The 21,486-nt window shown below is 28.5% G+C and overlaps 1 protein-coding gene across 1 annotated transcript in view; it reads right to left on the bottom strand.

Moving 5' to 3' along the window:
• LOC145292932 (protein-lysine N-methyltransferase SMYD4-like) overlaps window positions 1-21,486 on the bottom strand; it is a 75,900-nt gene that overhangs the window by 20,034 nt on the left and 34,380 nt on the right. The window contains exons 7-12 of the mRNA XM_080139103.1: window positions 21,245-21,407; window positions 12,519-12,643; window positions 9,337-9,442; window positions 6,476-6,536; window positions 3,669-3,820; window positions 1,974-2,329 (exon numbers count right to left, since the gene is read on the bottom strand). Coding sequence (XP_079995229.1) covers window positions 1,974-2,329; window positions 3,669-3,820; window positions 6,476-6,536; window positions 9,337-9,442; window positions 12,519-12,643; window positions 21,245-21,407 — 963 coding nt within the window. The remainder of the gene's footprint in view (window positions 1-1,973; window positions 2,330-3,668; window positions 3,821-6,475; window positions 6,537-9,336; window positions 9,443-12,518; window positions 12,644-21,244; window positions 21,408-21,486) is intronic.

Genomic DNA, 21,486 nt, shown 5'->3' with positions numbered 1-21,486 from the left:
AACTTGACCAGTTAGGATTGAAAACGTGTTGCATGGAGAGAAATGATACAGGAATGCTACAATGGGTCTGTATGTTAGTCTTAAAGACCGGCATAGTTCTGATGACCTCAGAAGAATATTAACTCTGGATAGTAAAAGGAGATGTGTGCAGAACAGGAGAACAGATCTGATAGGCCCTGAACTGACATATAAGCTTCAGTCTCTGTCCCATCAACGAAACGTTGCATCCGTCTGCCTGTTCTACAAGTATTTTAATGGTGAATGCTCTAACGAACTGCAAGCACTTGTGCCCCCACAACGTGGACAGACCCGACAAGCTGCAAAATCCCACTCCCACACTGTAGAGATCCCTAGATGTAAAAGATCTTTCTACTCCAGTAGTTTCTTCCCCAGAACCGCTAGACTTTGGAATTCCATTCCAGGTCCCTGCTTCCCCAACTGTACTGATGTGCAGAAGTTCAAGTGCAACGTGAACAGACAAATCCCTACATAGTGCCCCAGTAGTTGTTGCCCCTGATAATAGCCCCCTACACCAAAGTAGCAATGTGCCTTGTTTGGGGTGAAAATGTATTTAAAAAAAAAAAAAAAAAAACTTTCAGTGTATAGCCATGTTAAAGGAATGGGTGAAAGTTCTTTGATAGATGTAGAAAGGTTAAGGTAGAAGGTATTGGAGATAGCAACATTCATGGATTTTGTAGATATTGAAGAGTTGTCCTCCTTTTGATTGTTATTTGTCAGTGATATGGGGTGCAGTTGCCTGCCTTTGTCTGTTAACTAATGACGTGGGCTTTAAATTAGGGTCTCTGAGTTATCTCCCTTTCATTGTTTTTTGTATAAAAGGACTTTTCCTCTTTGGTATATAGCTTCTCATATAAACATGTAAATAAATAAAACGTGAAATTCTTTGTTATTGTTTTCTGATTAAATGTTACCTTGTTAATTCATTTTTTTCTTTGTCATCGTCAAGATATACCTTCCACAAATGAAGTTAAAGAAAAAGGTACGTTCACTTTATTTACTTTGTAATCAATTTAACTAAGGTTATTAATTAACCTAACAAAGATTATTAATTAAAACAACAAAAGGTCCGGTTGACAGAGGAAGACCAAGAAAAACATGAGAGGAAGTAATAAAAATAGACTTGAAAGAAAGAGAAAAAAAAGTTTGTGTCAGAGATAGGCTAGTTTAAAAGTTAATTTCTTAAAACCATCTACTGCATGTAAAATGGACGTTAAACTGATGAGGATGAGAGTGGTAGGTGAAGTATATGCGAACACCTTGATCAAGGATGTCCAAGACAGCTTATTGTCTCATGACAAGGACAAATTTTATTTAACACATATAGAACACTTGCATTACAGAGAATGATTTTTTTATAATGGAGATCAATCCAGAAAAGGCATGATATCATTTGATACAAGGAGCTAAAAAAATGTTATTTGAATGCCAAAAACTAATCAACAATAAGTGTTCAATAGATTCCAACCCAGAAAGCAGCAATTCTTACTCCTTTGTCAAAAATATCATTTATGGAATATAAGGGGAGTTAGAATTACAAGACCCACTTTCTACTCTTTTGACTGGAAGTTATCATTTGGTTTGAAGAGAGAAGGATTACTTTGTGAGAGTGGAGCTGGGTGTAGTGATAACAAAATGATAACCACGCACTCCCTAAAGCTTTCAAATTGGGGCCTTATGACATGTATTTCTGTGTCATATCCAGGATGGATATTATAAAGAATGGATTTTAATAAAAATTGGAATAAGGATTCTAAACATAAGACATATTTTTGAATCAAAATGATGTAAGAAATTTTTTTAACAAATTTGGAATGAGGATTCTTTATATAAAGTTATTAAATTTGAGCGGGAGGTAACTTTGATGGCCAAACAAGTTATTTGGATTTGAAATGGTTTGTGATACCAATCTCATTACATTCCAGACACACCTCATATATTACAAATAAACTGACCTGGATGTAATGGTAGGTTCACAAGAATGGTTCATGAGACTGGCTGTGGGATAAATAGCAGTGGCGACCCGCACCTGGCTAGTTGTCTGAATTGACGCTCCGCTCCCATTGGCTGCAGGAGATGCTTCGGAAATCTGGAGTTCGGTAATTGCATGTGCATTACATACTAATTGTTGAATGTGACGCAGGAGGGCACTTGCAGTGTATAAGTGAGCGTCAGACTTTAGAATATCAACAAGGTTACTTGAATGGCTTTTGTTTGAAGAGATCGAGGTGGAAGATGTATTAGTTGGACAAGTATCAATTCTGTGGAACCAACCAGCGTGGTCAAGGATATGAAGCAGGAGGGCAGCCGTCTGAGAATTGAAAAGGAATAAAATATATAAAAATATAATTACACCGAAGTGAAACATATAATAATAATAATATAATTATCACTGGGGAATATTGTAATGGTATTTAACAATAACAAACTCAAATGCCAGTCCACATTTCAGAAATGATTTAAATGATATGCGAACCTCTCCGATTGGGAAGTTGCAAAAACACACCTCCACTGAATGAGTGCGCATATTTTTCTTCTTGAAGATGAAGTATATCTAAAAAATTTGAGAACTTTACACCACTATATATATATATATATATATATATATATATATATATATATATATATATATATATGCTAACCATTTATTGAAACGTACTCGATTTATATAGACCAATCGTAATGAATTAAAAGATCTTTCTCATAAATAAAGTGTTTTATAATAAACCATGTCAGTTGTCCAAAATGGTATTTTCATAAGTTTTTTAAGGTAAACATCTGATGAGTGACTAAATATGCAGCCATAACATAATTTTGTAAACTTGTTAGTCGCAATACAAAACAATATTGTAATGCATACCTTTTGAAAAGTAATAAATCACCAACTGAGAAAACTTGATAATTGGAACGTGGAAAATTATTATATTATACTATATATATATATATATATATATATTAGTGGCTTTGCAAGGTTACAGAGAAAACAACCAAGCAAAAAAAAAAAAAATAAATAAAACTAAGCAAAATTCATCCTAAAGCAGCAAAACTGAAGCTGACCTGCCAGGGTACTATATATACAAATGTAGGCAAACTTGGGCATATTTTATTGGTTATATATTTGTATATATAGTGTCCTGCCAGGCTAGCTTTTGTTTTGCTGTTTCTGTTGTCTCCCCTGTGGCCTTGCCAGGCCACTAATATATCTAGTGATAGATATACCACCTTTTTTTGCAATTTTATAAGTTCCAAATGTCAGCAACTATTGGCCTGAATTTAATAAATGAAGGCTTGTTGGATAGGTAATGACTAGAATTGTGTAGTGCGTTATGTGACATTTGCTCTAAAGATTGCACATTAAAGGGATCATCCATCATTCAAAGCCTAATGTTGACACTTTTTTAACCTTTTAAAAATAAGCACCCAATCATTAGATTTTTACAAAGTAAGAAAAATCAAGATGAGAATAGTAGTCCAAATAATACACATTATCAATCCTCATCTAAAAAATTCCAATACGTAAAACTTGTTATTTACTTTTTAGAAAAATATGCATTTTCTTTAATAGATAACTAATCATTTTTTTTTTAATTTGCTCAAAATGTAGGACATCTTTATCCCTCAGCCTGAAAGATAAATACTCATATACTGACCATTGCATATTGCAGAAGATCTTCGGCAAGTAGATCATTTGAATGAGCCATCAACATATAAACCGTGAGATAGTTGGTGTCATATTGGCCTGACTCGTTGAGTCCAGGAGTTTCGGTGGGAGATGCCGAGTCAAGCTTCTTAGATTTAAAATCTAAAAAAAATTAAAAAAATAAAAATAAAGGGGAAAAATGCTATAAGGATCATTGGTGCAGACAAACTTATTTTACAGGGTGGCTTGTAAAAATGCCAACCATGGATTCATTAATATAATTCACAATGCTGCCTATAATTCGATCATACTTTATAGAAATAAACGTCAGTTTTTCCCCCCCTGACTTGTCCACCAATTTTCATTCATGAATGCCCAAAAGTCTTTATTTTATCACTAATCAATGATATGCAGAGCCGCTTTATTAACTTCTTCATCAGTAGGAAGTGCAATCATGATTTTTATAAATAGAGATCATCACAAAAATAATGTCTATCAAAACAAGCCAAAAGATTTTCGGGAACTGAAGAGATCATTGCAGATAAAATCAGGACAAGAAAACAATATGTCAGCTTTATCACAAGGTTTACATGTTGTATTCAAGTGCACTTATCATTGAATATCAATAAAATAAAGATTGTTGGATATTCATATCTGAAACATGATGGACAAGTCAGTAATAGGTTAAGATTTCCTTGTGTCAAACATTGTTTTATTGCAGAAATATTAATAACTCCACAGGTGCCATTTTGAGGAGCTTGAAAATTTTGTCTTGGATCATTTTGGAGTTTGATATCAGCATTTTTTTTTTCCTAACATTTTAAACAGTGATTATAAACAAACAAGGATTCCGAAGTGCTTGTATTTTTTGTGACAATAATCGAAGTTGTTATAAGTTGGGGATGTTGTAACTGACGGATTTGCTGTATAAATCAGCTAGAAGAGTATCCGTCCCAGGATGGGTAAAATTAATTCCCTGTACAGAACAGGTGCAGAATGTTGGATCTTGAAGAAAGTCAACAAGAGGAAAATTGTTGCTTTTGAATTATGGTGCTACTGTAGACTTCTTTGTGTAAGCTGAATGGACAAACATACAAACGAATGGAGTCAGAAGATTGGATCATGCCGAAGACTGCTGGACAACATCAATGATAGGAAATTGCGTTTTTTGAGACATGTGGTCAGAATAGACAGCCTAACAAAAGATCTGCTCTCTGGTAGATCCCCTGGCAAAAGAGGACATGGAAGACCAAAAGTAAGAATGTCAGACAGTCTGAAGGACATCACAGACATTAGCATGGATGAGTTGCTCAGAATGGCACAGAACTAGAGTCAATGGCAACGATTCGTGAAGAGTGTCACATCTGGTCAGTAATGACCATTACGTCAAAGAGAGACAGACAGAACAGCTTTGTATTACTTTTATGTTCTTTTAAAAATATTAAAATGAAATGGAGGCGATGGTGGCTAAGCATTTAACAGCATGGACTGAAAACCTGGGAGTGCCGAGTCCAAATCCAGTTCGTTCCACAGGAACATTTTCATCCAAACCAGCACTTGAATTTTGTCTAAGAAGGTAGATAAAATAATGATACTAAACTTTATATATAAAATTGTCATTCTAAGTTTTTCAAAAATTCTCACATTCGAAAAGGTGTGTTATGCTTAGAATCCTTATTCCAATTTTGATTAGAATCCATTACATGATTTTGATTCTAGAAAGTCAAGAATACGTCACGAATTGACAGAGTCAATATTTATGTATACATTAGTAGAGTGGCGGTGAGAGTGAGAAATCAAATGTATGAAGTAGCAGAGTAGGAGAGAGTGTTATGGTAGGAGAAAAATCTGTAGGTGTTTCTTTATGAAATTGTTGATTAGGTGAAAACTTCTGTAGCAAATGCTCGGAATGTGAACAAGGAATAGGTAGCTTAGTAGGTGGAGAGTGGAGGTAGCTCAAAAGAAACCAAGAAGCATGAGAAGAGAGAGAGAGCATTATGGTGAGAGAAGGGATTGTGGATAGCAGTGTGGCAGTCGGATTTTTTTAATGAAATACGTGTCGACTTTAGTAGTGAATGAAGAGAAACACGGACAGGGAATAAGTAGTTAAGAATGTAGGGTTAAAGTGGGGGGGGGGTAAGCATAATGTATTTAAAGTGAAACAGATAAATTTTAGTTAGTTTAATCATAGTCACAATTAATAGAATGTTCAGAAACGATATCTTTAATTATACTGAATGGAAATTTGAAAGAAGCCTAGCCATTGTTTGATGTGATGTTTGGATTGTGAGATATGGCTCCCTTCTAGAAGTCTTTAGGTGGTGTTGTGTATAAATTTAATATTAAACATTTATGGAAATTAAATTGGCTTCAGATAGATATCGAATTTCCATTAGTAATAGACACTATTAGAATAGAAATAGAAATTTATGTTTCTGGTTCAGATAAAGTTCGAAGTAAAATTTAGTTTAAAGTGACTTTCTTTTGGAGGATGAAGGTTTAATTCTCAGTGTGGGTGATACTAAGAACACAATTGCAAATTACTTAAAACTTCTACTCAGTCATGGCTGATGAAATGAGTGCATGCTACCCCCCCCCCCCGTGAATTAAATTAAAAGTTCCTTAAAAAAATCTGTGATGATTCCAGAGTTTGACAGAAAAATACCACAACTTGACAAAATACACTTAAAAAAGTTTGGATGTTACATTGACCAAAACGTTATGACAATAGCAATCAAGATGAGAACAGTAATTCAATATGAATAGAAGTTATCGCTTTCACTAGGAATCATGTGAACAGAAGAAAGCAAGTCTAACCTAAGAGGTTTTTGAGTCCTGTTAGCAAAATGATCCGAAGGCTCAAGTGGGCAATGCCAACCTAGTAAAAATAAAAAAAATAAAACAATAATGATAAACAAACAAAAACAATAATAAAACAATGTTAATAAATAATACTAAACCAATAATAAATAAAACAATGACAAACAATAATAAAGCAATAATAGTAACACAATTATAAAATAATAATAAAATATAATGATAAACAGCAATGACTTCAATACTATATATAATGCTTGAGAGAAACTTCATATTATGTCATAATGTCCAAAATGAAAGATTAATTTCTGCACATATGGCTCATCTAAATTAATAAAACAATTCTAAGCCAATCAAAAACTTTTCTTCAAATTTATCAAGTTTCACAATTTGATCAAACTTCAACTCAAAAAAAGCCATATTTTCCCTTCAACTGACTCCCTCCATGTCTTCACTCTAAAATTCATCAGCTTTTCACATATCTTTTCACATAGTAATTGTCTGTATTTTTGAGATGAGGTGTTTTCATTGATTGAGATTGTCGGACTGACTTCCTCATCTTGGTTATTATCGTCACAACGTTTCGGCCGTTTTGCCCTCCGGCCTTCATCAGGTGTTTTGTATCGAACTGGGGAACCGTTTGTTAGGAGTCTCGAACCCAACCCTTTATTATTATTACGGAGGTACCGTGTTCGGACTCCAGCTAGGCTCTGGGACATAGTTGCTGATTCTCTGTTTTGAATGTTACTTTTTCACTGCCTTCGTTCAGGATTGAACTCAGCACCTTTGGGTAACTGTAAACTTTGATACAACATCTAGGACCACTCAGCCATATGTCACTAGGACAGTTTTATTTATTCATAAATCGTGTGCCGAAATGCTTGGTTAATGCATATAACAAACAATGTCAATTTTCACATATTTCAAATATCTTTTCTTTTTTTACAAAGAAATCACCACTTATCAAGGTCCAAAAGCCACTCAAGGATAAAAATTAATGAATATAAAGTGGTAGTGTAGTAATCATTAATGGTGTAGATTGGGTAGAATTTGATTATTTATGGGGACGGTTCAACAAGAACTTGTTTACATTAGACTTGAAGGCTACTATGCTGTAGTCAGCCAGGAAGCAGGCCAATAGAACAGTGTTCCACAAGCGGACGGTTCTAGGAAAGAAGCTGTGCTTGTGAAATCTGCGTTTCGATTTATACACAGATAGAGAGTGGGAGAAACTGTTGATAGTGGTTGTAGCTAGTCGAGTGTTGAGTAAAGTTCACAACAGAGCTAACAGCTGTTACCTCAGCTTCCATCGCCTATTTGTTAGCCATTGATGAAGTGCTTCTGACCTCCCCCACCCCACACAATTATAAGTGTACACACTCTGACACACAACTCATTAACTTTTTCACATTGTCATCTGCTCATCAAAAAATAAATGTATGAACATTCATTTACATATTCCTAACATTTCTCACTAAACTAATTACAATGAAAATAAATTAACTCTTATTAACTTTTAAACTAATGTAATTTGTGTAATTGAGTGAAGTTTTGCTTACAATTTTTTTAGATATTGATTCAAGAATTCCTTGATATCTCGGCTAATAAAATCTACAAGGTGTCAAGATTCTCAAAAAATGAACAAACATTTCATGTTTTCTTTGACTTCCATTTTAAACAAATATAAAATTTCTCTTTTGTGAATTTATGCTTTTGAAATCGCCTACAGAATTTCTGATGCAATCCTCTTTAAAAGTCAAATATTTCCTAAGATTACATTTCTGAATTTTTGAGATGTGGATTAATTTGTATTATTACTACTGTCCACATGTTGAGCGTTATTATCACAATATTTCAGTCGATGTAACCTCTCCAACCTTCTTCAGGTGTATCTTGTCAGACTCGGGAATCTGCATCGAATTTCAAATGGAACCATTTATTTAATCCATGTGGATATGTTACGTTATGCTGAAGTTTTATTTATTCATAAATCGTGTGCCGAAATGCTTGGTGAATGCATATAACAATGTCAATTTTGGGTATATATAAAAAAGCGACAACTTTATTCTTGCAATAATACTTCCACAAATATGCTATGGCGTGAGGGAGAGAAAGTGAGATATGCATGTGTGCACAAACAGCAATAATTCTGACGTTGCCCAGAATACTATTCAACAGATAGTTTGGTCTTGTCTCATCAGCCATGACTGGGTAGAAGTCCTATGTAATTCACAGTTGTATTTTGAATGTTGCTCGCACTGAGGATTGAACCTTATACCTTCAGAAGAGTGTAACTTTTATTAAATACTTATCCACTACACTATGGGTCTTTGCAAAAATACTTGGCAAAATTCAGTTGAAAGTTATACTTCTTCGGATTAAAGGTTCAATCCTCAGTGTACACTCAAAATATAATTGGAAATTACTTCGGACTTTTACCCAGTTATGGCTGACGAACAGAGAGCATACTACCCCCATGAATTAAATAAAGGTTTCCATTCAAAATTCTGTGCAGATTCCTGAGTTCCACAAGAAGATTCCTCAAGTTCGACAAGATTCACCTAATAAAGGTTGGAGATTACATCATCTGAAACATTGGGATAATAACAATCAAGATGAGAACAGTAGTACGAAGAAGCCAAATAATCTCCAAAGATGTCTAAAACAATGAAATTGCCCGATATTCATGAATCAGATCTCAGTGGACAAGTCAGACATAGACTGAGGTTTATTTGTATGAAATATGGTTGGATTGCAGAAAGGATTATGAATCTTATTAACAATTCCATGAATGGCATTTTTTTTTTTTAAGGCGGGCGAGTGTGTGAGGATCACTGTGTATAAGGCGAGTTATGACTTACCGAATGTAGCAAAGACATGTATCGGCATTCCACCCGGTGGTGAGAGTTCCAAGCAATCTCACGGCAATTTTGAGAACAATACTGAACAGAACAACAAAAGGGGCACCTGAAAAATAAAGATATAATTCAACTACACGTGTATGATAAGGGTATTTTTTTAGAGAGGAGGACTTTATACCCAACTTTCTTTGTACCTTTTGAGGACGCAAGTAAAATTTTAAAAATGTATTGCTGAAAAATGGTGAAGAACACATCCCCTTCCTCAGAGTGATGCCTGCCGAGCCAAGAGTTTGATCAAGTTAGCTGAAAAGCAGACTTTTTAAATGTAATAACAAAAATATCTTTGTCTCTCATTCACATGTACATGTGCCTCTTTTTTTTTTTTTCTCTCTTTCTCTCTCTCTCTCAATTTTTGACATGAGAAAGATCTCTAGGACCCTGGCTCAAAAAGTTCAAATTTGGACGCTATTAACCAGGTCTGCAAATGTTGGAATCCAATCTCAGTTAATGATGGACAGGGAGCTGGTTGTTGTACCCAGGACGTAACAGCCATTTCATAAATGTATTACAATATGGACACACCAAGTCATTCTCCCCAGTAAACGATGAGGTTACATATACACCTTTCAAATATAATCTATATAATTATAAAAATCAAATGATCTTTTAATGATGTATGTAACCCACTTTCCGGTTTACGACATCCGGTTGTGCATGCGTCTGCGCACTGAAATATTAATGTTATTATTTCGAAATTATTATTTAACATGGGAAGAGTGGGGTTTAAAATAAACGTAATACAGAAATGAACGATGTAAAAAAAAAAAAAAAAAGTAGACAGTATTAACAATTGTTTATTTGGATAAATTAAACGCGGAAAAAAGAAACAAAAGAACAATTGGGACGTTGAAATATTAACATTATTATTCCGAAATTATTATATAACATGGGAAGAGTTGGGTTTAAAATAACTTAAACATAATACAGAAATAAACGATGTAAAAAAAAAAAAAGCAGATATATCAAAATTTGAATTTAACTATAATAAGTATTATGGTATCTGTTCAGTGCACATTTACCTATACGTATGGCCAACCACTTATAATTCAATAACTGTAAATTTTTTTTTTTTTAAATAATCAATTATAATAAACAGAACGACTCATAGAAATCAATCCATATTCTTCTTTCATTTTAATATACTTTTATAGAAATGTTTCTGTTATGTCAAAAAAAAATATTTTCTTTACGTCACAAGTATCCCGCTCATACATGAATTCCATAGCTAATATAACATACTGACCCAACGGGTCACAGGTAGTCTAGTTAGTCATATAAACAATAATATTCTCTCTCTGATCACATATCTTTGCTAGAATATATGTTGAAAGAATATATCCTACCATGTTCTCAAAAAGAGTAGGTAATGCCTGGGAGAATAATATCATTACAACTGCACATATAATAAATACATTACCTCCTTAAATGGAAGATATAATGCCTCTGAGGATGGTCCCTTGACAACAGAACAGGTACTTCGCTACCCATCCTCAAAAACAAGAGAAAATAATCCATGGATGAAAGGTATTATGATCATAGAACAGACACTACACTACCCTCTCATTTGAATTGAACATTGAAAGATAATACATTAGTTTGAAATAGTAAACTTAATTGAGCATTACAAGGTAGTAATAGCATAGTTTGGGGTTTCAAACAGATACAAAATCCCCATTAGTATCAAGTAGAGTAGGAAAAGGATCATGCGTTTATTTTCAGCAGTTTCGTAACTCTCACTTCTCTTATTTTCTTCTTTAGTTCTCATATTCCATGAGCAATGTTTCTGACAAAGGGAGAAGAATTGCAATTTTCTGGGTCAGAATCTATTCCATCTAACATTTATTGATGACAAGTAGTTCTTTACATCAAGTGGCTTCATGTTCTGTCTGGAGCAATTTCCATAAAAGAGTGAGGCTGTATTTGTGATATGATGAGTTTTTGGTGCAATATTAATTGACTAGTAGGACTCGTGAAATTCCACAGAATAAGAAATACGTTTAATTAACAGATATGATTTGATAAAGCTTATATTTTTCTGGATATCACAAAAAATAAGTTTTTGGGATAGAAAAACCAATAACATAATGTGATGACTCCCTCGTAATAAAAAAAACAAACAAACCGCACAACAAATACAACTTTATTAACATTCTATGAAAATAGTGTCCATTGTATTTTAAATATAGAACTGACCCAAATCAGATTAATTTTTAAGTACTAATAAATACTCACAAAGTAATATTGTGCTACATAGTTCAATATAAATAATAAAATCACATTATAAGAGACAAGTACTGGCGGGGTTACCCGGCATTGCCCAGGTATGGAGAGGTTATATGGTATTGAGCAACGGAGCCCTAAAAACAATGTTTCAATCTAGCGAATCCGCAAAGAAACAAAACAAAAAAACAAAAAACAATTAACCAACCCCCTAAAAAAATGAAAATAGCAAGTACCCATGCAATCACAAAAAAAAAAAAAATTAGCCGCAGTAGCCAGGCTCAAACTTGCAATGCTAAGAGAAAAAGCAGGTGATAAGAAGGAAATGCTTTAGTTGCTGTGCCCACCGCGACTTATGACATTATGGGCATTCAAAATAAGCTTAATCATTGCAAGGCATATGATGATTTTGCAACAATGTCGATGCAAAAACTGACCCCTTGCAAAAACAGTTCAGTTGACCAGCAGAGAATTAATGTTTTTAGTCAATTTTTGGATATTTGTCGTCCAATCTTTCTAACGATACCGATTTTGTTAGTGTTCATCGTGTGTGTGTGTGTGTGTGTGTCAAAAGTTTTAGCGAGACATACAAACATACATACATTCACACACACTAACAGACAGGTGAGATTTATTTTATAAAAGATTACTTTATTAGGAGAGAAAGAAAGGAAAGCACAAAAGAAAAGAGTGAAACTATTTCAATATAGAAGGAAAGGCAAAGGCTTAACATGTCAGTAATCTAAATTTTTCTCACTTTGCCAAGAATAATACAGTCGTGTCTATGACAATTTGTTTGTAATAATATTCTACAAAAAAAGGTCATAAATCAGCATGAAATAATCTGCAATAAAATTGAAAAAGTAAAAAAAAAAAGTGACATGAAACGAATTGATACTCACGGAAATGGAGAAGAGACTTTTACAAAACAATTATGGCAATGGGTCAGCGAACTATCAGGCAAAAGAATAGCTGCATATGGCTTCTCCACAATCAAAACATCACCAGCATTGATTTTATGTTGAGCCTGTTTTTTTTTTTAAATGAAATTGTTTTAATTAGAAGAATAGAAAACTGAAAATATGGACACGCACAAAAAAATCAAAAGTTGAACTCAAATTATATTAACAGTTCTCCAAACCACAACATCAACTCTCAAAATGTCTGACACTCGAATTGTCGTTAATTTACTAAAATATGAATCTTGTTAATCAAGTGACTTGGCACAATCTTTGCTCTTTTTCTCTTGCTGAATATTTGACATCGTTCCAAACTTACTCTGTCAGCGAGAGGGAAGTTTCTCCTCTTTATTTCAACAAGAATCGACCCATGCAAAACAATGCTCATTTGCGTACGTGAACTCTCGTCATCACATACAAATAAGATTCTTTCTTGTAATTGGAACACTCTAGCTTTAATCCCGATGGATGACATTCAGCACAACCCTCACCCTTCTACCTCGTGAACCTGCATGTTGACTGCTATACATGCATTATATAATAATAATGATATGCTAATATATTTCTTTTATATTATAATACTATTGATATGATATGCTAATACATTTTTATATAATAATAATATTAATATGATATGCTAATACATTTTTTTATATTATGATAATATTGATATGATATGCTAATACATTTTTATATAATAATAATAATAATAATAATAATATCGATATGATAATACATTTTTATATAATAGTAATAATATCGATATGATATGCTAATACATTTTTATATAATAATAATATTGATATGATAATACATTTTTATATAATAATAATATTGATATGATATAATAATAATATTCATATGATATACTAATACATTTTTTTATATTATAATAATATTGATATGATATGCTAATACATTTTTATATTATAATAATATTGATATGATATGCTAATACATTTTTATATAATAATAATATTGATATGATATACTAATACATTTTTTATATTATAATAATATTGATATGATATTCTAATACATTTTTATATAATAATAATATTGATATGATATGCTAATACATTTTTATATAATAATAATATTGATATGATATGCTAATACATTTTTATATAATAATAATATTGATATGATATGCTAATACATTTTTATATAATAATAATATTGATATGATATGCTAATGCATTTTTATATAATAATAATATTGATATGATATTCTAATACATTTTTATATAATAATAATAATATTGATATGATATGCTAATACATTTTTATATAATAATAATATTGATATGATATGCTAATACATTTTTATATAATAATAATAATATCGATATGATATGCTAATACATTTTTATATTATAATAATATTGATATGCTAATACATTTTTATATAATAATAATATTGATATGATATGCTAACACATTTTTATATAATAATAATATTGATATGATATGCTAATACATTTTTATATAATAATAATATTGATATGATATGCTAATACATTTTTATATAATAATAATATTGATATGATATGCTAATACATTTTTATATAATAATAATATTGATATGATATGCTAATACATTTTTATATAATAATAATATTGATATGATATGCTAATACATTTTTATATAATAATAATATTGATATGATATGCTAATACATTTTTATATAATAATAATATTGATATGATATGCTAATACATTTTTATATAATAATAATATTGATATGATATGCTAATACATTTTTATATAATAATAATAATATCGATATGATATGCTAATACATTTTTATATTATAATAATATTGATATGCTAATACATTTTTATATAATAATAATATTGATATGATATGCTAATACATTTTTATATAATAATAATATTGATATGATATGCTAATACATTTTTATATAATAATAATATTGATATGATATTCTAATACATTTTTATACAATAATAATATTGATATGATATGCTAATACATTTTTATATAATAATAATATTGATATGATATGCTAATACATTTTTATACAATAATAATATTGATATGATATGCTAATACATTTTTATGTAATAATATTGATATGATATGCTAATACATTTTCATATAATAATAATATTGATATGATAATACATTTTTATATAATAATAATATTGATATGATATACTAATACATTTTTTATATTATAATAATATTGATATGATATTCTAATACATTTTTATATAATAATAATATTGATATGATATGCTAATACATTTTTATATAATAATAATATTGATATGATATGCTAATACATTTTTATATAATAATAATATTGATATGATATGCTAATACATTTTTATATAATAATAATATTGATATGATATGCTAATGCATTTTTATATAATAATAATATTGATATGATATTCTAATACATTTTTATATAATAATAATAATATTGATATGATATGCTAATACATTTTTATATAATAATAATATTGATATGATATGCTAATACATTTTTATATAATAATAATAATATCGATATGATATGCTAATACATTTTTATATTATAATAATATTGATATGCTAATACATTTTTATATAATAATAATATTGATATGATATGCTAATACATTTTTATATAATAATAATATTGATATGATATGCTAATACATTTTTATATAATAATAATATTGATATGATATGCTAATACATTTTTATATAATAATAATATTGATATGATATGCTAATACATTTTTATATAATAATAATATTGATATGATATGCTAATACATTTTTATATAATAATAATATTGATATGATATGCTAATACATTTTTATATAATAATAATATTGATATGATATGCTAATACATTTTTATATAATAATAATATTGATATGATATGCTAATACATTTTTATATAATAATAATATTGATATGATATGCTAATACATTTTTATATAATAATAATATTGATATGATATGCTAATACATTTTTATATAATAATAATATTGATATGATATGCTAATACATTTTTATATAATAATAATATTGATATGATATGCTAATACATTTTTATATAATAATAATATTGATATGATATGCTAATGCATTTTTATATAATAATAATATTGATATGATATTCTAATACATTTTTATATAATAATAATAATATTGATATGATATGCTAATACATTTTTATATAATAATAATATTGATATGATATGCTAATACATTTTTATATAATAATAATATTGATATGATATGCTAATACATTTTTATATAATAATAATAATATCGATATGATATGCTAATACATTTTTATATTATAATAATATTGATATGCTAATACATTTTTATATAATAATAATATTGATATGATATGCTAATACATTTTTATATAATAATAATATTGATATGATATGCTAATACATTTTTATATAATAATAATATTGATATGATATTCTAATACATTTTGTTACAATAATAATATTGATATGATATGCTAATACATTTTTATATAATAATAATATTGATATGATATGCTAATACATTTTTATACAATAATAATATTGATATGATATGCTAATACATTTTTATGTAATAATATTGATATGATATGCTAATACATTTTCATATAATAATAATATTGATATGATAATACATTTTTATATAATAATAATATTGATATGATATGCTAATACATTTTTATATAATAATAATATTGATATGATATGCTAATACATTTTTATATAATAATAATATTGATATGATATACTAATACATTTTTATATAATAATAATATTGATATGATATGCTAATACATTTTTATATAATAATATTGATATGATATGCTAATACATTTTATATAATAATAATATTGATATGATATGCTAATAAATTTTTATATAATAATAATATTGATATGATATGCTAATACATTTTTATATAATAATAATATTGATATGATATGCTAATACATTTTTATATAATAATAATATTGATATGATATGCTAATACATTTTTATATAATAATAATATTGATATGATATGCTAATACATTTTTATATAATAATAATATTGATATGATATGCTAATACATTTTTATATAATAATAATATTGATATGATATGCTGATACATTTTTATATAATAATAATATTGATATGATATGCTAATACATTTTTATATAATAATAATATTGATATGATATGCTAATACATTTTTATATAATAATAATATTGATATTATATGCTAATACATTTTTATATAATAATCATATTGATATGATATGCTAATACATTTTTATATAATAATAATATTGATATGATATGCTAATACATTTTTATATAATAATAATATTGATATGATATGCTAATACATTTTTATATAATAATAATATCGATATGATATGCTAATACATTTTTATATAATAATAATAATAATATCGATATGATATGCTAATACATTTTTATATTATAATAATATTGATATGCTAATACATTTTTATATAATAATAATATTGATATGATATGCTAATACATTTTTATATAATAATAATATTGATATGATATGCTAATACATTTTTATATAATAATAATATTGATATGATATGCTAATACATTTTTATATAATAATAATATTGATATGATATGCTAATACATTTTTATATAATAATAATATTGATATGATATGCTAATACATTTTTATATAATAATAATATTGATATGATATGCTAATACATTTTTATATAATAATAATATTGATATGATATTCTAATACATTTTTATACAATAATAATATTGATATGATATGCTAATACATTTTTATATAATAATATTGATATGATATGCTAATACATTTTCATATAATAATATTGATATGATAATACATTTTTATATAATAATAATATTGATATGATATGCTAATACATTTTTATATAATAATAATATTGATATGATATGCTAATACATTTTTATATAATAATAATATTGATATGATATGCTAATACATTTTTATATAATAATATTGATATGATATACTAATACATTTTATATAATAATAATATTGATATGATATGCTAATAAATTTTTATATAATAATAATATTGATATGATATGCTAATACATTTTTATATAATAATAATATTGATATGATATGCTAATACATTTTTATATAATAATAATATTGATATGATATGCTAATACATTTTTATATAATAATAATATTGATATGATATGCTAATACATTTTTATATAATAATAATATTGATATGATAATACATTTTTATATAATAATAATATTGATATGATATGCTAATACATTTTTATATAATAATAATATTGATATGATATGCTAATACATTTTTATATAATAATAATATTGATATGATATGCTAACACATTTTTATATAATAATAATATTGATATGATATGCTAACACATTTTTATATAATAATAATATTGATATGATATGCTAATACATTTTTATATAATAATAATATTGATATGATATGCTAATACATTTTTATATAATAATAATATTGATATGATATGCTAATACATTTTTATATAATAATAATATTGATATGATATGCTAATACATTTTTATATAATAATAATATTGATATGATATGCTAATACATTTTTATATAATAATAATATTGATATGATATGCTAATACATTTTTATATAATAATAATATTGATATGATATGCTAATACATTTTTATATAATAATAATATTGATATGATATGCTAACACATTTTTATATAATAATAATATTGATATGATATGCTAATACATTTTTATATAATAATAATATTGATATGATATGCTAATACATTTTTATATAATAATAATATTGATATGATATGCTAATACATTTTTATATAATAATAATATTGATATGATATGCTAATACATTTTTATATAATAATAATATTGATATGATATGCTAATACATTTTTATATAATAATAATATTGATATGATATGCTAATACATTTTTATATAATAATAATATTGATATGATATGCTAATACATTTTGCATTCACTGTTACACTTAAATTAATAGGGAAGAGAACTTAATATAAAGAAGTTGGATGAAGTTGAAAAGAGAAAGGAAAGTATGAGTAGGAGTGCCAGTCCATCAATATTTTCACTGAAAAACATAAGCTCATATCATTAATGATTTAAAACAAATATTTATTTACTAGCAGGATGACCTGACGTTGCCCTGGATTGAATGATGATCAATGAATGTTTCTCACTCCAATATTTTTATTATCAGTGAAATCATGCATTTTCAATTAAATTGATTCATTGCCTGCTCTAGTTAGAGACCCATCGTAGTGCACTAGGAGGAAGCTTCGTATGCCTCCCCAGAGTGATTTAGCCCTCAATACATTGTACTGTAGAGAACCTACTGTTGATTTTATAAAATTATTTTTTTTTATATATAACACTTTCACTTTTATAGATATATAGATATAACAGTTTGAATTAAGGTTTAAAATGCAAAAGTTACATATGGTTCAATTGTGCTCTAAACACAAACATTCATTTCCAACCCACCGCTGTCATATCAAAAAACATGCTGTTGATTTTTTATGCCGGGCCTTTCTGCTTGTGTAGTAATAAAGCTTCTCAAATGAACTTGTGAAGTTAGGCTGTATAAGGTGTTAATTTTAGTCAAAAATTGCCTGTTCTTTTCAATTATTTCAATACAAAACCTATCTAAAAACACTGTTAGGCACATAAAGTACCTTCGTGTGAATTTTTTTTTTAAATGGCCCCAGCCGTTTTGGAGTCCTTAGGAAACAAACACACACTTTTAAATAATAGTAAAGATTTCCTATCCAGGAAGTTAGCCATAAATTCAAGTGATATTTTTGAAAGCCGGTGCACTAGAAGATGTGCACTCCAATGTACAAAAATTGCCTGATCAGGCCCATCAGCCTTTTCTGATTCTAAAGGCAACTCAGGTAACTCGTAATAAACTAAGCCATAAGCCATTTTTCAAAAAGAACAGTAATTCCAAGAGCTGAATACAACCATACTATGTCGGACTGATTGTTGAGATCATATCTTTGATTGGTATAGACAACATCTACAAAAAAAAAAAACTTCTTTTGTGAAAATCTTTAAAACATGCAGCAGCATCTCATTAACAATTTTCTAAATTTTCATCAAAAAAAAAAAAAAAAATCAAAACTTCATTATAAAATTGCGGTAACTTTGAAAAATTCTGACTATTTTGATTGTTAATTTGATTCAATTAATCTTCTGCTTTAAAAAGAAAAAAAGAAACACAATCCAACAGGCTTTAGTGCATTAATTATAAGTAATTTCACACACGACCAGCCAAGAGTGGATGGAACAAGTTTCAAGAACTTCTGCCATTACTAACTTATCACTGTTGACCATGGAAAGAATCTATCAAGCATTCTTACAGGTGTTTCATTTTACTTCAGTTGAAGTTCTCAGAAATCAAGAGGCCCCCTTCCTTCCCCTAACACTTGATCTCTATACGAGACATATAGGTATTTGAATGTCCATTAAAGTTCTCCTTTACCTCTAAAACACTGAGTTAGTAAAAAAGTTTGGAACATAATTTTCCTTTTGCCAATTGACCATTTAAATATGTGATAGTATATCTTTCTTGTGATAGTAGATCTTTCTTAAGGTCTGTTAGTCTTACTGGATTCCAGGACAAGAATTCCTCATATCTGGTGGAGTATCTAGCTTTGTGCAGTAACTTGGAGTTTGGAGTAACCTCACTTGGAAAAGGTGCACCATTCCTCGTAAAAGCCAGTGTAGGTAAGCCATACCGAGGAGATCTTATTTGAGCCAGGGTTTACTTGTAGGGAAAAATATCCTCCTGCCAAGTTTTCCTGACAAACCCGTGTATAGAGAAACCTTAGACACTTGAGGACAGTGTCTAGTAAGCATTCAAGTTCTCTCCAGAAACCACTATTTGCTTATGCATAGAATATTGTTGCCACATATCAACCATTAGTCTCTATTGGACATGGTCCAAAAAAAAGAGTTTCCAATATAATAGGTCCCCACTGTCAACCAAGCTCCAATTCCTGTCTCCTCATTGCAATGTTGCATCGTTGTGCTTGTTTTACAAGCATAACGAAATTTGCTTTGATGAAAGTGTAGCATAGATGTCTCCTCAAGGTAAATACCCTCGATTAACCTGACAAGCAGCAAAATCCCACACCTTCACTGTTAAGGTCTCCCAATTCCAGAGAGCCTTCTACTCTGAAAGTTTCTTCCTTCGAACTGCTAGATTTAGGAATTCCTTCCTTGTATCCTGTTTCATTGACTACTAACATGCAAAAATTTAACTGTAAAGTGAACACATGTCAATGCTCAACTCCCTACTTAGAATGTCCCTGTAGGCATAATTCCTAATTTACAGTAGTCTCGTGTCTCAGTGGCAATTTGCTTTGTTTGGAGTGAATATGAGTATCAAAAAAAAAAAAAAAAAAAAAAAGTTGGATTACAGAAAAGAATTTTGAATATTATTAATGATTTTATAGGTGGTAATTTTTTAGGATAAACCTAGAGTTGTTTTCTCATTAAATATGGATTTTCTAGTTTAATTGAATGTGATTGGTTTGTGACTATCACTAAAAGTAGGAAAAATCAGCAATTTACCAACAAGTGACGTCCTCTGCTGCCTGTATTATTGCAAAGTTTTACAGCACTAGATGCTTTGACAACACGCTTGTTGGTACTGTAACTGACCATGGGAAGGATATCCGTCTGGTCATCAGAGCCATTTGTGGTAAGCTCGGGAATTTTCAAATTAGATTGCTCCCTAGGAAAGAGAAAAAAAAATGTTTCAAAATTTTTTAGATGAAGATCGATAATATAGTGGTTGTTCAGAATTCTCCCCT

Source organism: Euprymna scolopes, chromosome 14 (genome assembly GCF_053919585.1).
Source record: "Euprymna scolopes isolate OS-2025 chromosome 14, ASM5391958v1, whole genome shotgun sequence".
In the NCBI taxonomy this organism is placed as follows: domain Eukaryota; kingdom Metazoa; phylum Mollusca; class Cephalopoda; order Sepiida; family Sepiolidae; genus Euprymna; species Euprymna scolopes.
Note: the sequence above shows the minus strand (reverse complement) of the source record. Positions and strands in the feature narration are given on the sequence as shown.